Raw genomic sequence first — 19,101 nt, 5'->3', positions numbered from 1 at the left:
CAATATGAAGACTTTGTGAGGCAGCTGCTGAGAAGAAATTTAATGAGAAGTTTAAAAATCATTCCACATTTTCAAAAGGCACATATGCCTGCTCTGTCTCTGCGCCGGGTTTAGCTGTGCCCCGTGAAAAAACAAACAGCCAGGCTGGGGTTTACTGCAGCTGAGCCGCTTCTCACCACCTGGCTCTGTCGTTAAATTAGGAAGTATGTGCATAAATCTCAGTGGGAAAACAAGCAGTTTCTGGATTTCTCTGATAGCTTTGTGCCGCATTCAGGTAAAATCAGAATGGTCAAAAGTTAAGAAATATCAGAGGGGCGTATTTAGCCTTTTAGCTTTCCTTTGGGTTCGTTTCTTAATCATTTGCTTAATAATTAGATTTTGCACTGACGTCGATGGAGGGATTAAATGTCTCAGTTGATAATAGATTCCCAAGGTCAAAATATAATTATTCTTTAATGAAACTGAAAGTTTCTGTTAAAGTCCTTTCTTTAACTTTACTCTAATGTGTTACTTTGTAATAACAAACCACACGCAGCGTATAACAGCATTTATAGCATCTGCAAACAGCAGAGCAACAAGTCGTTTCTCTTGTTATATTGAGCAGGTTTAACTAGTGTTCATGCAACAGTTTGAGTTGCTGCAGGGCCTTTAAATTCAATCACCCATTAAGCAGTAACTCCCACAGTGAACAAACAGAATGAAGTCAAAACTATTAAAGTAATTAACAAATGAAAACAACGCTTCCGGTTATGCTAAAACATCAACGTAACAGAGACTTGAGTTATATGGATCATTTGTTGGACTGATGGTTTTATCTGCAGAGGGCTGATGATTGCAGGGAAAAGCTGCAGTGAGGGGGTTTGATGCCTTTGCTCTGCTGGGTGGTTTGGGTTCACTTAGAGTGAATTAATTCGTGACAGCAAGTAAGTAAAAATTATGCGACGGCTTGTGGCCACATCTAGGAGAGGGTGTGGCCTCAGGCTTTCCAGGTACAGATGCCCTTTCAAATAAAGATCTCTAGTTTGTGTCAATAAACCTTTTTGGCCCTGTGAACTTTGTTTGGCTTGTTCAGAGTGAAAACATGAACCTTCATGTCCTCACAGCACGTATGATTGTCTCCTGGATGACCCCTTCAAACATGACTGGCCGGAGATTCCTGAACTTCCTGGCATCAACTACTCGATGGATGAGCAGTGTCGATTTGACTTCGGGGTCGGCTACAAGATCTGCACTTCCGTGAGTAAAAGATGAAAAAATATGTAATCGATAGCAGAAACCAGCTAAAACATATCCTATGGAAACTGTTGAAGAAGTTATTTCTTTAGACTCTTGGGATGAGCGAGCAGGGACTTTCAGTGAGGTTTCTGCAGAAAGCTGTGCTGATCACAGCCTCCAGAGGAAACTGACTCTGAAATCTCAGACGATCAGAAACCGTCTGCAGGTTATCGAGCGCTTCAAACAGAAGCCTGCTCGTTTAACCTCAATCACACCTGTGATTCCCCAGACCTCTGCAGATGGCAGGGTGATCACCGTTGTCCCTGTTTAGCGTCATCTGTTTCCAGCAGGTCAGAGATGCTCAAATAACAGATAAAAATGAGCTTTTCCAGTTGTTAATTTTGTGAATACCGCGCTAATAAAAATGCAGATATGCTCAGTATGAGCTGTTGAATCTTAAGCTTTGAGTGTTTGCAAGATTTTGTTTTATTTATTTTTTTACTTACAACAAAAGTGAGTTTTAAAAAGTCAGAAATGCAGCAGCCTGATGAGAGGCAGACGTAATGATGTTGATCATGTGTCGCAGAAAGTGTCACGCTGTACTCAAAAAAGCTTTAAACTTGCAGAAGACGACTTATTATTTTGGGAGCTGTAGGAACAGAATGAGAGTCTGAGGATTGGGCGTCTGGCTACGATCGTCGATCGATGTCTGGGGTCCTGACTTTAAACTGAGGTTGGCATTTCTTTGAAAGCATTTCGAAAGTCAACAGAGTCCCTGTGATGCAGTCCTATTATCGCTGAAGGCTGCATTGTTTGATTTCAGCTTAAAAAGGAGGCCCGGCTGCTCTGTCTGAGGTTTAATAGGTTGTAGCTGACAGTTTTCGATGCCCTTTGTTCTCTACAAAGATCAATTTTTGGTTCTTATTTTCTGCTTTGTAATTATTTGTTCATTTCACGAGATGATACACTGCTAAGAGGAGACGCTGTATGCCGTTTTAAAATTTCCTTCCTCTTCATCATCTTATTAAAAAATTCATCAGATGATCACTTCTGCTGTTTATGAAAGTCTGCAGCTACACGCAGCGCTACAGAGCACTTCAGCAGTTTTCATCTCATTATTTCGAGTTTCCAGCCCGAGCTCTGTGTGTGTGTGTGTGTGTGTGTGTGTGTGTGTGTGTGTGTGTGTGTGCGTGCGTGCGTGCGTGCGTGTGTGTGTGTGTGTGTGTGTGTGTGTGTGTGTGTGTGTGTGTGTGTCTAGAATACATGCCGAGATCTCTGATCAGCAAACTGAACATTTCCTCTCCAGCATCAGATGGCAGATAGACATGGTTTGTGACTAGATGTGCACCTAATGCAGCATTTGGTGACTGTAGAGCAAAAGATTCCCTGTAGATGTGAGACCACGGCCACAGCTAAGTGTTTAAATACTGAACTTACTGAGTGTAACTTCCTGTTTGCTCTAAGTACAAAATGTAAACTGCTTGATTCAGGTTTGCCATTAATGTCTGTGCTCTGCTTCAAATCTAATAAAAGGCCTGTTAAAGTGCTTAGATGAAATTAATCTAAACTGACATTTACATCATGGAGTTTTAATTTATTACTGTGCTCGCGGTTTTACAGACAGCAGGGATGTGCCCACCGAGAGCAGGTTGCTCATATACCGAGACTGCTTCCTTTGTAGTCATGCTAATCTAATCTAATGCTCATCTAAATGATGAAAAACAGCTAAAAATGTATTTAAAACACTTAAAAACATCACCGGCTATTTAAATTTGACACAACTCGTTTCACATTACCTAGAAGAGAGAGACCTCGCTCTGAGAGCACAGTCTTTGGCTCGTGTTCAGGTTGATATGACCTGTACTGTTGCCCTGTTGTTTATGAGGGGCAGCCAATCAGAGGACTTTAAAGAAAGGCTCGTTTTCAGACAGAAGATGAAGCAAGGCCCAGTGTGGGATAAAGATCATTTTAAACTACAGATCATGCAAAGCTGCTCTAGTATTATCCAATAATAAAACACTGTGAGCCAAGTAGTAACTTTTTTTTGCATCTCATGTTCCAGAATTATTTCCAGTGTCAGCTTGGTGTAAAATCAAGCAAACATTTCTGCTTCATCTACACTGAGAAGTAAACTTTTTCCACTTTAAAGTTTCCTGTGTTGTGTTTTAGTGCTGACGTAGGACAATTGTCTAATTTAAGTACGACTGTGCAATGACAGCAAAGACTCAAGTTCAACCTAACAAAAGTCTACGCTGTTACCTACGAGATGTTTACAGCCTGCAGCTGTTAAAAAAGCAGAAGAAGTCCAGAAGTGAAGAGATTCAAGACACGCTCTGTTGATCAGCCTCTTTAAAACCTCCGTTGGTTCAGGTTTGTTTGCTATGATGTTAACTCTTCCACAAAAGCTGGATGCTAGCACAGATGATTGTTTTAGCATCGCAAAGGAGCAAATCACAAATTAGGCGTGTCATTGCCCAGCTGAGCAGATTACAGCTGTTACTGCTTACTGGGCCATTCTGAAGTACTGTTTAGATCAAGTGGCCGGTTTAATTCCTGCGTGCTTATCTACATCTATTAAGGCCACGTTAGCTTTACACCCACATTTCTGGGTCACAGGATTTGCCTGTAGGTGGACCTGACCTGCATTTTGCCCCAGTTTTGCCTTTTTAACCGAACATCAGAGAGGTTCGGCCAGCGAAGGCAGGCTGCTCTGTTGGGTCTCAAAAACAATCATTTTTACAAAGAAGGGCTGAACAATATGGAGATTAAAAAAAAAAAGATTTATCAAGGTAATACTACATGCGCCCCATATACATGTATACACCATGTTTTCTATGCTTTTGATGCTTCTCCTTTTTAGTTTTAGCTTTTTTCCATCAAACAAAAGCATCAGGAAAGCTGTAAAAGAAAAACATGAAGTGGTAGAGTTACCCTGAGTTTGCTTTAGCCTGAGGGTTTGATTTATAGATGTCTTACTTTAATCTTTATTAAAACCCCACGCAGGGCCTGTGCTCGCAGTGCAGACAGATAAATGTGTAACAGACAACAACACAGTCCTTTAGAGACAGCTGATTATCGACCTGTCAGACCAAAAACAGTCCCGCAGTTTATGGCTGTCGCGCTCACCGTTGCTGTAATTTAACTTCCACAAAGAATCGGACAGAAAGTTAGTGAAGCTGTTAGATGTTAGAATAATAGAATCCCAAATGAACTTTAAAATAAAAGACACAACTTCTTGTGTGTCTTCCTTACTCTGACCTCTTTTCTGGAACTGCCGAATCCTGAAAAACAATATTTTTTGGAACGCTTGAAGGAAACAAACAAAGCTGCGCAGGAACAAAAGACATGTGATGAGCGACCTTACTAACAAAACCAAAAGGAATCAGGCCTGAAGAAGTCAATGTACTGTCAAAATGTCATCCTGATGTGAAATGGAAGAAGGAATAAGAGCGAGATGGCAACATGGAGGTGTTATTTTTGCTCCTTTGTGCAGAATAATACCCGAGCGCTTTCAAAGAATTTATGTTTTTCTGTCTCCTGATGATTGCCTCATAAAGGAGGGAAAGGCAGTTCAGTTGGAGGCTGATAATGTTACATAAGGTTGCAAGAAAAAGCTAAATTATTGCCTCGGTTTTGTTTAAAAATCCATCTCTGTCCAGGTTAAACTGTTTGCCCACTAATTCTGCTGTTTCATAGAAATGCTCTTCTGCATCAGGTCACGACTGCAGAGAATATCTGGCTTCCATTTACCTGCCCGGTTGTTGTTCTTGAATGCAGATGATTAAAACCAGAAAATCAGATAATTCAGAGATGGTTTTCTGAGACTCGTTAAACTACTCACAAAGGGAACAGGCTGCAAATGGAAACAAAAAAAAGCATCCAAAAACCGTGTTTTTGCAAACAGATTCTGAATATTGATTAAATGCATAAATGATTAGCAAGTGATGAAAATACACGAGCTGCTTGAACAGGATCCAAACACCCCGAGTATACAAATCATAAGCAGACTGTCTAAGCCCCACTGGGGCTGCTGCACTGCACAAGTTAAAAAGATTTTTGTTTGTTGTTTAGAGAAAGAAGTCCCTCCAGGTAATTGTGTTTATGCTGCTGCAAACAAAGCACCGGCAACAGAGATGTGGCCGCAGCAGACATGTTCAGAAAGGCTTATTAACCTCTGCAGATGTCCCAGTTTTATCAGCGGTGCTCTCAAGTACTGCTAACGAGGCGGACGGGGGAACTAGTTCCCAATCCAGGTGAACTTAATAAGAAGATGGCTTCACACAGACATTAATGTCGTACCAGTAACTGCTTTGGATGAGGGCAAGACAGTGGAAACCAGTTTCTTTTAGAAGCAACAGATGATGACACAAACATGGTGAAAAATAACGAGCGTGTTAATATTTGGGAGATACCTGTTAGCACGTAGCACACATTATAAACTGTGTATTGTCTGGAGATCAACAGCCAAAAACAACCAAAAGCTTCTTGCGTCACACATTTATCTGCAGACGTGAAGGAAGCTGTTTGACTGTCAGACACTCACAGATGTACCAGTGACGTCTGCTCTTGAACTGTCGCGCAGTCTCTTGTCATTGAGATGTTTTGGGCAGCTTAACTGTCGCTTTTTAAGTTATCTCGAATTAATCTGATTGTCTGCTTAGATCCCTCAGAAATGTTCGACCACCTTACGTGACGAGGAACTTAATAAAAAGCCGTTATCAAAGAAGCCCACTCAGCCCTCTCTGGTAGATAAAGAGAAGTGAGAACGACAAATACCTACATACAGTTTTAGAGTGTCTCCCTCTTTTATCAGACAACTTTCATCATTACTTTTGTGCTGTGGGTGATTATGTTCATTTCTTTTGCACCTTAGTTTATCAAGGACTCTTGGATATTGGATATAACACAAATTCTTGTCTTATATGAAAAGAAAGTCTGACAGATACTCATTCCTTTGCTATTTTTAAGTGACCATATTCTGCTCACTCAGTTAGGCAACACAATGAGCAGCTGAGTTATCCTGCAGCTATATTTTTACCTATAGTGTGCCATGTTTTCAGTTGCCTTAACGTTTTTTGCTGTCTGTGTTCCAGTTTCGCACATTTGACCCGTGTAAACAGCTGTGGTGCAGCCACCCAGACAACCCCTACTTCTGTAAAACCAAGAAAGGGCCACCTCTCGATGGGACCGAGTGTGCACCTGGAAAAGTGAGTTTGTCTATTAGACCTACATACAATAAATCATGACCAACACTATAAGGGCACCACCAGGAAAAAAGCCGGTGGATGGTGGAGATGGTTCGTGCAGTGCTCAGATGTTGTTGTCGCAGCTTCTAGCTGGACTCCACATTATCACGCACTATTTTTCAGTGTGCATGGTAATCCAGTAGCATTAGGAGGATTACTGCAACATTTAAAATATCTCTGATGACGTCATCACTTCACAGGACGAGCAACTGTGGTAACCATGGAAATCTTGACATTCCTGCCCACATCCTTCTGGCTAAAAAGTTTAGCATTTAGACAGGAGACCTTCTCTGCTGGCTTACTCTCCCCGTCTCTCTTTGCCTTCTCATCTCATGTAGTGGTGCTACAAAGGTCACTGCATGTGGAAAAACCCTAATCAGGTCAAGCAAGATGGTGCCTGGGGCTCCTGGAGCAAATATGGTTCCTGCTCACGCTCCTGTGGAACTGGAGTTCGATTACGGACCCGTCAGTGCGCCAACCCTGCGTAAGTGGACAAGCATTGATTAGATTCAGGGCGGCATCAAGAATAATAGAAATAGTAAAGTATTTGAACAATGACGTGACTTTTGTCCTGGCTGCCTCCTCCCTGAGCCACCTTCTGCTGGAGGTTTCTTCCTGTTAAAAAGGAGTTTTTCCTTCCCACTGTCACCAAGTACTTACTCAAGGGGGGAGGGTTTCCTCTACACTACTGTAGGTTCTTTACCTTACATATCAAGCACCTTGAGGTGACTGCTGGTGTGATTTGGTGCTATATAAATAAAATTGAACTTTCATAATCTTCCCATTTAAATCACCGCTGTAGACACTTAATTACTTTTTATTAAACGCCTGAATTAAAGGTAAAGTCTTCATTTCAGTTATATCCTGATTCTTTGATTTAGAATCCACTGTGGTGGGGTACACAGAGGAAATTATCCACAGAAAAGTGTCATTGTTCAAATATGATGAATGATTATCATACTTGAATAATAATGGATTAAAAGAGACGGTTTTACTTGACCGTGGAATATTGTGCTTCGTACTGTCTTAATGATCACTTTCCAATGACACAAACTAACACTGATAACTTTTGTGACAGACCTCCAGTATTTGTGAGTCATGTGAGTCTTTAAGTAGCTTCCTAAACCCAAAGGAATGCTCCTCTGGAGAAAGTCACCTGTTCTCTTTTTGGCCGTCTCAGCGGTAAATGAAAGTCTGTATAAGGACAGGAAACAGGGATGCACTGGTTTAGTCCTGAGGCAACCAAAAATCTGCCTGCTAGCTGGTGTAAAGCTCATTAATTTATATATATGCTGTTTTTCAGGGCTGCCAGATATGAAAGCAGCTTACAGCAGCATTCTCCTGTCTCTTCGTAGGTTTTAGTCAAAGGAAGTCAAAGCATTGTGAAAATGACTTTATATAAAGTTTAACACTAAGCGATCAGTTACCAGACTCTATGTTCAGCCTCATATTGCTGTGTAGAACTTCAAGTTTGGAAAACCTTTTGTGTAAAATCATCCGTGTTATTCGTACGGCTTCTCCTTCTTAAATCCTTTTCAAAGGCAAGTATTTGTCATTTCAACAAAACTCAGGAGGCTTGATTTAAATAATCAACTCCCATTAAATGAATAACTGTAATGTAAATAGTATTACTGCCCTGAAATGACGCTCCACCTGCAAACCAGCCGTAACAGCTGAGAATCATTTTTAGCCAAATGTGCGGGTGGATTTTACACAACAAAAGCCGTGGAGGAGGATTTGTTTCCACTTTTCAAAGTTTATAAGAAGTCTTCGCTGTCTGATCGGCGCCTCTGATGTTCATCCATTTCGTTGCCCAGCCCATCGAACGGCGGCCAGGACTGCCCAGGAGTAAACTACGAGTACCAGTTGTGCAACGCAGATGACTGTCCCAGGCACTTTGAAGATTTCAGAGCTCAGCAGTGCCAGCTCCGCAACTCCCACTTTGAATTCCAAAATGCCAAACACCACTGGCTGCCCTACGAGCATCCTGATGGTAAGCCAGAAAAATGTCAACAGATTGTTTTGCTCAGGCCTGAGGCTGCTTTGCTGCTTCTTTTATGCCCCAAAAAGAACAATGAAAGCAGACGAGGGCAGGAGATCTGAACTCAGACACAGCTGAAAAAAACATATAGCGAAGACAGGAACGCAGCCAGCCCGTCACCACGCTGGCCACACTCCTTTGTGCAAAGGCAATGTTTGTGTTGTGTCCTCTGTCATGTTTTTCTTTTGTATTCTCTCCGTTCTGCTTTTTCCCGTCCGTGTTTAGTCTTCCATCTCTCTGCTGGGATGAACAATTTAAACCCGTTCAACCTTCAAGCTTTCCCTCTTTGCAAACGTAATGGATCACCTGTGCAATTACAAAACTCTGGGCAGGGGTTTGGAAAGTCAGTCATGTAGAAAATAAGTAGGAAGCACACTGAGAAACTGCAGGAAGGTGAGAAATTAAAATCCGATCACGGCCTTCAGTGGAAGGCAGAGAGCTTTTTATGATGTCTGCGGTGCGATTTGACTGTTGGGTGCTGATGTTTTCATGCATGTTCTTGTTATTTATGTTCAGATTTTGTCTGAACAGGTTTTTCTGGTGGTTTTTGTTCATTTTAAAAACACATTTTTAAAAAGAACAGAATGAAAAAAACCAATATTGACAGATTTTTAAAATATGAATTAATAGTTTAAAAAAAGATCAGTTGCAACATATTTTTGCAGATGTATATTCTTTTTTTTGGAAGTGCAATAGTTTTGCATTTGAGACGAGAACTAATCACCGCACTGCAGATAACCAGCCTGCCTTTGACAACTGTGTAAATGAAAGGACAGAAGCATTCAGAGGTTTTCTGTCATTTTTTACATACGATCCAGTTTTTTCGGAGCCTTCAGGTTGTTTTGTTTTCCTTTTTGTTATTTTTCTCATAAAGAGACTGCTCATCATGTAAATGTGCCAGAATCAGTCACAAAAGGCCAATTTTTTTGGCAGTCAGAGGAAGTTGATGGCTCATCCAAACATTGAAAGAAAATCTTCATAAAAAAGCAGCTGAGCACAGCTAAAAGCCCCAAAATGCAGAGAAGGAAAGAAAACATGAACACATACGAACGACTGCTAATACGATGCTTTTAAGACATAACTCAGCGGTATCAGATTCCTCATGTCTGCATGCATATTAATACAGGTATTATTCACACACTACTTTACAGTCCAGTTTAGAAAATGTTCATTTTGTTTAATGAAGTCGTTGAGCACAGAGGCCTGAATCTGTGAAATCTGGTTAAAATGTAACAGTGAGGTTGTAAATGTAACTGTTAAAGATATTTTATTATCAAAGTACTCAGATGCAATGAAATATCACTCAGACACTTAGAGCAGTTTTAAACGTGCACGGGTGAGAGACTCAGGGAGAGACTCACACACCTCCTTGGTGCAGTCTGGCTTTATTTATACACATCATGAAGCATACAAAAAAGGAAATATCATCCTTATCTTGTCAAGAAAACAGGTGTGGTTTATCAAAAAACTTCGTGTTCTCTACAAGGTTGTTTCTTACTCGTGGGTGGCGGTTTCCTGCTAGTGTGAAGGCAAACAGTGACAATGTGAAGGCAAAGACTGATAATTTGAAGGCAAGCAGTTTCCGTTATAAAGTAGGGAGCCAGCAATTAAAATATGCAGCTGGTTGAGTACAGAACAGAAATATAAACACTCTTAGCTGATTATTATATGAATAATAAAACCTTTAAAAGCAAAAATACTCTGACATTCCCTCCTGTTGTTTAGATTTCTCACATGACAGTACTGTTATTTTTGTCAGTTCATAACCTCTTGTCTAAACATTTTCGGTTTGAACGTCATAAAACAGTCCTGTGTTCAATTAAACTAAACATTACTGTATGGATCATCTTTCAAAATTTCTTCCATTTGAGACATCATCACATAAGCATTGATAGAAGTTGTCACCATGTTTGATACCATTTTCTTCAGACAGGGTACTACACATGTTGTGAAAACACATAACAGTAAAAGCAAACATGCTATTCCAACAAGTCCTTTAATCAGAAGGGACTTCCATGAACCACCTAGTAACCATGTCAACCAATCATCAGTGCTTGTGACATAGTCTTGTTGTTCAGCATCTTCAATCTTTCTCAAGGTGTTCAAAGCGTCGGTCATGTTTTGTGAGTGTATGTTGTCTGGGATGTATGTACAACATGTAGTGTCAAACAATACACACAAACCTCCTTTTTCAGCTAGAATCATGTCTAGTGCGACTCTGTGTTGCATCACTACAATGCGTATTGCGTCGAGTTCTTCATTTTGCGCTTTGTTGATTTTCATTGAAGCATTTAGGAACAGTCCAAATCGATAGTCAAGTGTCTCGATCCTCAGCATGTTTTTCCCAACTCCTACCCAAGGGAACAAGGAGTGGAGGACTTTCTGACCATCAGTCCATAGTTTGAAGTTCTTGGGCACATCTGATCCATAGATTGAGTCATGTGGCATTACTTCAGTGACTTCAGCAACTTCACGTTTTGCTCTTGACGTGTGTGTCTCTGCTGTGATCTTGAAGGTGTGGTCTGAAATTAGTACTGGTGCACACAGACCGGTGGAGTTCGGTGGGAGCATGAAGTAGGTTTTAGGCCCGCAGGCCCAAGCGGCTCCCTGGACCCAGAAAGTTCAATTTTTGAAGGTGTGTATTCCTTTGGATTGGGTCAGGTCAAGTGTCTGTGTGCAGTTGCGGTTTCGTCCAAGTTTCCTGTTTCCATCGGAGAAGTTGAAACACATTGGGTGCTGTATGTCCGGCGGCAAAACTATGGCGAATGATTTGTTTTTTGTGTTGTTGGCTTTGACGTTTACCCAATGTTTTTCGTTGCAGGTGTAGTTCCAGTTCGTCAGATTGTAGGCACAAGGGGTTGTCTGTTCAATTAGGATACGTCGTTGTGAAAGTGGTTTCGTGACACGTTTGACGTCTGTGTCACTACACCATGGAATTAGGTCTTCTTTCTTTGTGCTTTGACCTTTTAGAGTCAGTCCTGTTGCCATCAAATCTCTGCGTGTGCAATTGCCAGTTGTTGCTTTGTTGAACACACACATCGCTTCGTCAAGTTCAGGTGCCTTTCCATATATTGTTGCGTGTACGGCTGTTGTTGGCATATGTGAACATACATAGCATTCCGTGCTGTTGTCGGTGCGTGTTCTATCATACACATATCTATACCACGCGTTGTTCATCCATGGGTGGTTATGGTCTTGGTTCAGGTCACGTAGATGCGAATTATCATGTGTCCATCTTTTTTGCAGGTGGTGTTGTTTATTTCCTCTCATCTGGGTGAGTGTTAGTAGGCTCACTAGGAGCGCAATGCTGGCCACTAGGAGGACAAGTGTCTTCATGATGACCAGGCACACCTAGACTTCTGGTGAGTAGACTATTGGCGAGAAGTAAAAAAGGGCGGGATATACCCAATCAGCCCTTCCCTTCACCAATAGATCACCTAGAAGCCAGGGGAGCCGGCGTCTAAGCGTCTGGATTGTCACTCACTTTTTTACAGTGGCTGTGGTGGATCCAAGATGGTCTTTCTGCTATTTTGCAGGCGGTGGGTGTGGTAAGTAGGACTTGGTATGGGCCCTCCCACCTTGGTGAACTCCAATTCTTTCTCTGGAGTACTTTGATCAGGATCCAATCACCTGGTTGTAACCTGCAAGACACTGGAGAGAAATCACTCGGCAGTTGGTTGTTTAACACAATCTCTTTATTTTCAAACAGTTTAGTCATCCATTCTGCTAGGGTAGTTTCCCTTATTGATTTATTAATAGGTTCACTGGTAATTGGCAATGGAAACGCTCTCCCGTGGATGATTTCAAAAGGTGTAAGTTTCTGAGAACCTTGTGTTATTCTCATCCACATCTTTACTAGGCCTAGACATTCAGGCCATGGTCTTCCTGTTTCTTCCATGCATTTTCTTAATCTCTGTTTTATTGTGCCGTTAGTTCTTTCCACTAATCCTGCGCTTTGTGGGTGATATGCACAGTGATGTTTGATGCTAAATCCTAGAGCTTCAGAGACTTTGCTGATGATGTCATTAACAAAATGTGTTCCATTGTCTGACCTTATCAGACTGGGAATGCCATATGTGGGGATGAAGTGATTGCATAAACACTTTGCCACTGATATTGCATCTGCTCTTTTGACTGGATAGATTTCTGGCCATTTTGAAAATACATCTATAATTACTAGAGCATATCTTGATGCTTGGCATTCGTTAAGTTCAATAAAATCCATGTGGATTGTATGGAAAGGGTGAGGTGGTGTGGGGAAATGACCTCTTTGTGGTCGGAGGTTCCCCTGTACATTATGTCTTTGGCAAATCATGCATGTTCTGATGAATTCCTTTGCTGAATTTTCAAAATTTTGAGTGTAGAAGTGTTTAGAGAGGACATTCATCATTCCACCCGTTGACAAATGCGTTAAGCCATGTGTCACTAATGCTGCTGTCTTGTGTAGAGATTTTGGCAGTATTGGTTTGCCATTACAGGTCATTAGGTCATTTTCTAGCTGTGCTCCACACCTTAACCATTTTTTCTGTTCTGTGATGGATGCAGCTTTCTGTTCATCTTTAAGTACATCAAGTGGTATTAACGTTGATGTTTCAGATATTAAAGTTTGTATATGTTGTTGTGCTGCCTTTTTTGCGGCTTGGTCTGCAAAGTTATTGCCTTTAGTAATTTCTGAGTTATCTTTTTGGTGTGCGGCACATTTGCACAATGCTAATTTTTTCGGCAGTGTTATCACTTCTAGCAGTTCTTTTAAAAGGTGTGCATGCTGTACTGGATTACCAGTAGAAGTGACCATGCCTCTGTTCTGCCAAATCTTTGCGAAATGATGTACTGCTGCAAAGACATACTGACTGTCTGTGTGTATGTTTATGCTTTTTCCTTCATTCAGCTTACATGCTCTCACAACAGCTGTAAGTTCTGCACTTTGTGCAGAGTTAGAGGAAGTCAAAGGTCTTGCTTCCAGAACTGTGTCTACTGTGGTTACTGCATAACCAACGCAGTTGCGACCTAAGCTATTTTTAGAAGCTGATCCATCTACAAAAATGTCAGTGAAAGTTGACTGTGGTGTGCTATATATATCGGCTCGTGGTTTTGTTTCTTCATCTAGCTTTTCCATACAGCAGTGTTTTTCACCATCTTCTGATGTGGGGAGAAGTGTGCTGGGATTTAGCTGACCACACTTCTCGATTGTAATGTGTGACTGTGATAACAAGATGCCTACGTATGAGAGCTGTCTTGCATGTGTGAGATAAGACAAGTTCGCCTGCAGTAAGATGGAGGTTACAGCGTGGGGAACTTTGACGATCAATGTGTGTCCTAAGACGATGTCAGCGGATTTCTTAACTGCCTCTGCTGCAGCTGCGCATGCCTGCACGCACGAGGGCAGTCCTGAGGCCACTGAATCTAGCTTACACGAATAAAATGCAAGAGGGCGTTGCTTTTCCCCAAAGGCTTGTGTTAGAACGGCCTTCATGTAGCCTGCACCTCCGTCTACATGCAAGTAAAAAGGTTTTTCATAGTCTGGCAATGCCAAAACTGTGCGCGTCTGCAGTGCAAGTTTTAGATCATTAAATGCTTTTTCTGCTTCTGGTGTCCATTCTATTTTATCTTTCAGTGCTAGATTTTTTCCATAAATTAAGTTTTGCAAAGGTTGAGCTAGCAGAGCATATTCAGGTATCCAGCATCTGCAAAAATTGCAGAGACCTAAATAACTCATCATTTGTTGTTTTGTGAGAGGCTTTGGAGCATTCTGTACTGCTAGTTTTCTGCTGTCTAACAGTGTTCTTCCCTCTCCTGTGAGTTTGTGGCCAAGGTATGTGACCTCTTGGCTCCACAGCTGTAACTTGTGCTGTGATACTTTATGGCCCTGCTGTGCTAAATGTTTCAACACAGTCATGGTGTTTTTTCTGCAGTTGTCTCGTGTATCTCCCGTGACGAGAATGTCATCAACGTACAGAAGAAATTGCCCTGTGGCAGGGAGTGTGCATAGTGACATAGATTTCTTTAATGCCTCTGCATACAGGGTGGGACTGTTCTGAAAACCCTGTGGCAGTCTTGTATAGGTATACTTTTCGTTATCAAAGGTGAAGCCAAACAGATTTTGTGAATCTGGGTGTAATGGCACCGAGAAGAACGCGTTTGACAGATCTATGACTGAGAACCATTGTTCTTTTTGCGTCACTTGATTTAAGATTGTGTGTGGATTTGCTACCACAGGTGGGATTTGTTCTGTTACTTCGTTTATTGCTCTGAGGTCATGCACTAGGCGATATTTTCCTGTGTTTGCTTTTTTCACTGGGAAGATTGGAGTGTTACAGGTTGCTTTAGTTGTTTTCACTAAAATGCCTGCTTTTTCCATATCTGCAATTACTGGCCTGATCCCTGCTTTTGCTTCTGCCGTCAAGGGATATTGTGGTTTAACTGGCCTGTAGGTTGTAGTAGTTTTTACTACAACAGGATCTGCTCCTTTAATTAATCCTACATCTGTCGATCCTGTGGACCATAGTGTTGTGGGCAATTCTTGTAGTTCTGGGTGTAATTCTAATGAGAGTACATGTCAGTTTTCACTATCTTCCTGCACATGCAAATCAGTGCTGTCAGTCATGTATGTGGCTGGGTGGGTAGTGATCACCCACCCTAATGTGTATCTCATGCATCCCGTTCTGCAACCTTGTAGCCATCCTTCATGCGTGTCCTCAGTTTTTTCATATCTGTCTCTTTCAACTTGGGTGAGAATGCGGCCTAAATCTTTCCACTCAGTACTGTCATTGTGTGCTACTGACACATGTGGATTTGGCATCCTATTTACTCGTTGTACTGCCTCAGGCTGCAGCACAGAGCACACTGCATTACCACTTTGGGTGACATATAGGTACTGTAATGTCAGCATTTGTGGTCCTAGCTTGTGTACTTCTTGGTCATACACAGGATTAGGACCTGGACTCTGTTTGAACCTCAATGTGTTGTGATACTGAGTGTAGTCCTGTCGTGTTGAATGAGTTGGCAGATATCGATTTGCTATGTGTTGTAAAGGCTCTAGTGAGGGCAGGTCTAATGTCCAGTAGTAGTGAGGCTGTCCGAGTCCTTGACACACATTAATCTGATAATCTGCTGGACTTTGTTTCTCGTTTAACATTAGCTTTGCATACATGCCCTCTGGTCCTGGCAATACTCCTATTTCCAGTTTCTCTAGCGCATCTCTCCCTAGAAGATTAACTGGGCAAGATGGGTCATATATGCACTGGTTTTTACAGCTGCGGCCGCTGTCTTCATGAGATAAGAGTAGAGGCTCAGTCAGTGATTTAGTACTGACATGTCCTGATGCTGACTTAACTATCAGAGTATCATTAGAGAATTTCACTTTTGGTGGTTTTTTAATCAGTACAGTTTTACATGCTCCAGTGTCGCAGAGCATCGTCATTGGCTGCCCATTTACGTATATAATTACAGTTGGTTTATGTTCAGAGCCCAAAAGCAATTGCTCTATGTTATACACGTCCGTGTTTTCATTGCTCTCTGCTTCTGTGCTTTTTCCTAGTCATTTGTTATTTCTTTCATCCTCTTCCTCAGTGTCATCCTTTTTTCTATGTCTACACTCGCGAGCAAAATGCCCCTCCTTTCCGCAATTGTAGCAGCTTGTGTCTTTCAGTCTTCTCTCTCCTTTTCGCCCTCCTCCTGCCTTTCCTTTTCCTTTGTAGGGGCCTGGTTTATGTCTTCTGTATTCTCCAGAGAATGCCACCAATCCTGTTGCTGGATCTACAGTAAAGACGCCTCCTTTTTCTTTTTGCTTCTGTATTTTAACTGCGTGTTCAGCATATTGCAGTGCATCTGACAGACTTCCTGTATTTTGTGTGACCCAGTGTTTTTCTACGTGGGCCCTCACTTTTGGGAGGAGGCCGTTCAGAAATGCATTTTTTAGCTGTTGCTGAAATGGTGTTTGTGGCTCCTCCTGGTAATTTAAACCTGAATGTTGTCTGAAAACTGGGCGTAGGCGATCGAGGAAGTCAGAGGCAGTCTCAGCTTCCTTCTGCTTTATCTCGCCTATTTTGCCGTAATCTGCTCTTGGGGCTAGACGGACTCTAATCCTTTCATATAATCCTGCCAACTGAGCCCTTAGAGGCTCAGAGGTGGGGAGCAGGGCTATACCCTGGTCATCTGACCCCGTGAAGTCTCCCTTTACTGTTCCCATTTTTAGACCTAATAAGTCCTGAATTACCTGGAGCATTTCATGGCCATTCAAGTGCCAGTGTGTTCTAATTAACTCAACTGCCTCCCTCCATGGCTCAAAACCTTCATTTAACAGTGGAACGTCCTTTAAAACATTAAATCTGTCAGTTTGGGACCATGCTCTGAAAACATATAGGAAAGGGTTGTTGTCTCTTTCATTATTATCGCCACCCGTTAGTTGGCCATATCTTGGGTTGGGCGTGGCTATCATTGGAAACAGACCTGACGGTCCTGGGGGGTCAATCTGTCCTCCCATATCCCTACCTGACGGGTCTTTCCCTATGTCTTCCTTATGGTGATTTGTTGTCATTAAATTTAATGCCTGTCTTGCTGAATCATATGGGCCTGGCGCGTCAGTGAAGGGGTTTTTTGATACTGGCTGATTAGACGGGCCGGGGGCAGGCACATATGGAGGAGGTGGTTTTGGGTGTTGTGGATCTTTTAGTTCACTACTTTGTTCATTTTTCTTTTTCTTTTTCTCTTCTCGCACCTTTGTGCGTTTATCATTTTCTGCCATCCAGGCTTTAAAATGTTGCCACTCTGTGAGACGTTTGGCTTTCTTTTTAAAGCTTTTTTCATTGTTTAGTTCCGCTTGGAGGGTCTCTTTTAAAGCAGTCACTGCAAAGGGAGTACATTGTCCCTCCCACGCAGGGCAGTTTAGTTTCTTTGGATTTCTCCATCTATTTGCGCTAATTAGTCCGGCGCCTGGACATTTTTTCTCTAGCCACTGCTCGTCAGCAGTGAGTTTTGTTGATTTATTACCCATTATTATTTTTTCCTCTTGTTATTATTATTTATTTATTTATAAATATATTTGCGTTTACACACACACATACACACCCGTGGTGCTTTCTCTGGCACGAGGAATGGGAGAGGCTATTGACACGGCCTTCTACTTTCAAGCTAGCCTTGAAAGCGGTGTCAATTTTATGTGATGAAACACAACCTTTTCCCGTTCCACCAGAACTCGAGCAACCAACGGTAAACAATTCGGTGGAGTAGTTCAGCCTCCTTAATGTGCTGTAAAATCAACTTACTCCACCAACAAAACAGTAAAACAACAGATTATACGCGTAATGAGTTTTTTATTCTGGGCAACACTGTGTCTTTCTACATTGCTCCAAGCCCTCTTTCAGGCGAGCTGCTTCGTAACCTCTACGAGTCCTTTTTCAGACGAGAATGTTACTATCCTGTCGTATTTTGACATTAAACTTGCTCCAAGCCCTCTTTCAGGCGAGCTGTAACCTCTACCAGTCCTTTTTCAGACGAGAATGTTACTTAATTAATCTGTCATACATTGACGGGAAACTATTTAATGTACAGACCACAGGTTGCCTCAGTCGTTTTGCGCAAGATGTGAGTGAGTGCTAAATATTCACCTGAGTTATTGTGTGGTTGCTTTGGTTTCCTTCATCAACCCCTGAAGTCGTGGACCTCTTATAAGAACGCTGGCCAGAACCCGAACGTCACGTCTCTGGACTTTATCCTCTGCCTGGAGAGGAGTCGACAGCGTGGGCTTCTCACGACGTCAGGACTTGACGAAGGTCTCCTATTGGAGCATTGAAAAAATATCAATGTCCAATCCGGCTCGAAGGACCAATTAAATGTTAAAGATATTTTATTATCAAAGTACTCAGATGCAATGAAATATCACTCAGACACTTAGAGCAGTTTTAAACGTGCACGGGTGAGAGACTCAGGGAGAGACTCACACACCTCCTTGGTGCAGTCTGGCTTTATTTATACACATCATGAAGCATACAAAAAAGGAAATATCATCCTTATCTTGTCAAGAAAACAGGTGTGGTTTATCAAAAAACTTCGTGTTCTCTACAAGGTTGTTTCTTACTCGTGGGTGGCGGTTTCCTGCTAGTGTGAAGGCAAACAGTGACAATGTGAAGGCAAAGACTGATAATTTGAAGGCAAGCAGTTTCCGTTATAAAGTAGGGAGCCAGCAATTAAAATATGCAGCTGGTTGAGTACAGAACAGAAATATAAACACTCTTAGCTGATTATTATATGAATAATAAAACCTTTAAAAGCAAAAATACTCTGACAGTAACTTTACCTGATATTTAGACTTTTTATTATTGATTATAATGAGATTGTAATGAGGTAGACGGGGTGTTGATGAGTGTTAATATGTCCTAAAATTTAAGGCGGTCATTGTAATCACTGCAACACAAACAATAAATAATAAACTGGTAACAGTTTGCAAAGCAGGAAAATCAGAAATACACGTAGAATATGCATATTTTGCAATTTTGTTACCACACCAGCATTTTTTGGCTCATGCAGTCTATTAGCGTTATCAAAATTCAGCGATCCAAGCTTTTCCCAACTCCACTGACTTTTCTTAACCGTTTAGCAGGG

General features: G+C 41.7%; 1 protein-coding gene and 1 long non-coding RNA gene across 3 annotated transcripts in view; one reads left to right on the top strand and one right to left on the bottom strand.

Annotated features, from left to right (window-relative positions):
* Window positions 1–19,101, top strand: part of adamts3 (ADAM metallopeptidase with thrombospondin type 1 motif, 3) — a 148,806-nt gene that overhangs the window by 91,421 nt on the left and 38,284 nt on the right. For both annotated transcript variants that reach the window (XM_026187150.2, XM_080308924.1), the window contains exons 10-13: window positions 1,104–1,236; window positions 6,309–6,422; window positions 6,800–6,945; window positions 8,279–8,454. In XM_026187150.2, coding sequence (XP_026042935.2) covers window positions 1,104–1,236; window positions 6,309–6,422; window positions 6,800–6,945; window positions 8,279–8,454 — 569 coding nt within the window. The remainder of the gene's footprint in view (window positions 1–1,103; window positions 1,237–6,308; window positions 6,423–6,799; window positions 6,946–8,278; window positions 8,455–19,101) is intronic.
* On the bottom strand, window positions 9,819–18,785 carry LOC145432236 (uncharacterized). The gene is made up of 2 exons (XR_013912517.1): window positions 18,108–18,785; window positions 9,819–12,153 (listed from the first exon to the last, which is right to left on the bottom strand). It is a non-coding gene; the product is annotated as an uncharacterized LOC145432236 (long non-coding RNA).

This window comes from Astatotilapia calliptera, chromosome 12, assembly GCF_964374335.1.
Source record: "Astatotilapia calliptera chromosome 12, fAstCal68.1, whole genome shotgun sequence".
Classification (NCBI taxonomy): domain Eukaryota; kingdom Metazoa; phylum Chordata; class Actinopteri; order Cichliformes; family Cichlidae; genus Astatotilapia; species Astatotilapia calliptera.
This window is presented reverse-complemented; position numbering and strand designations above follow the sequence as displayed.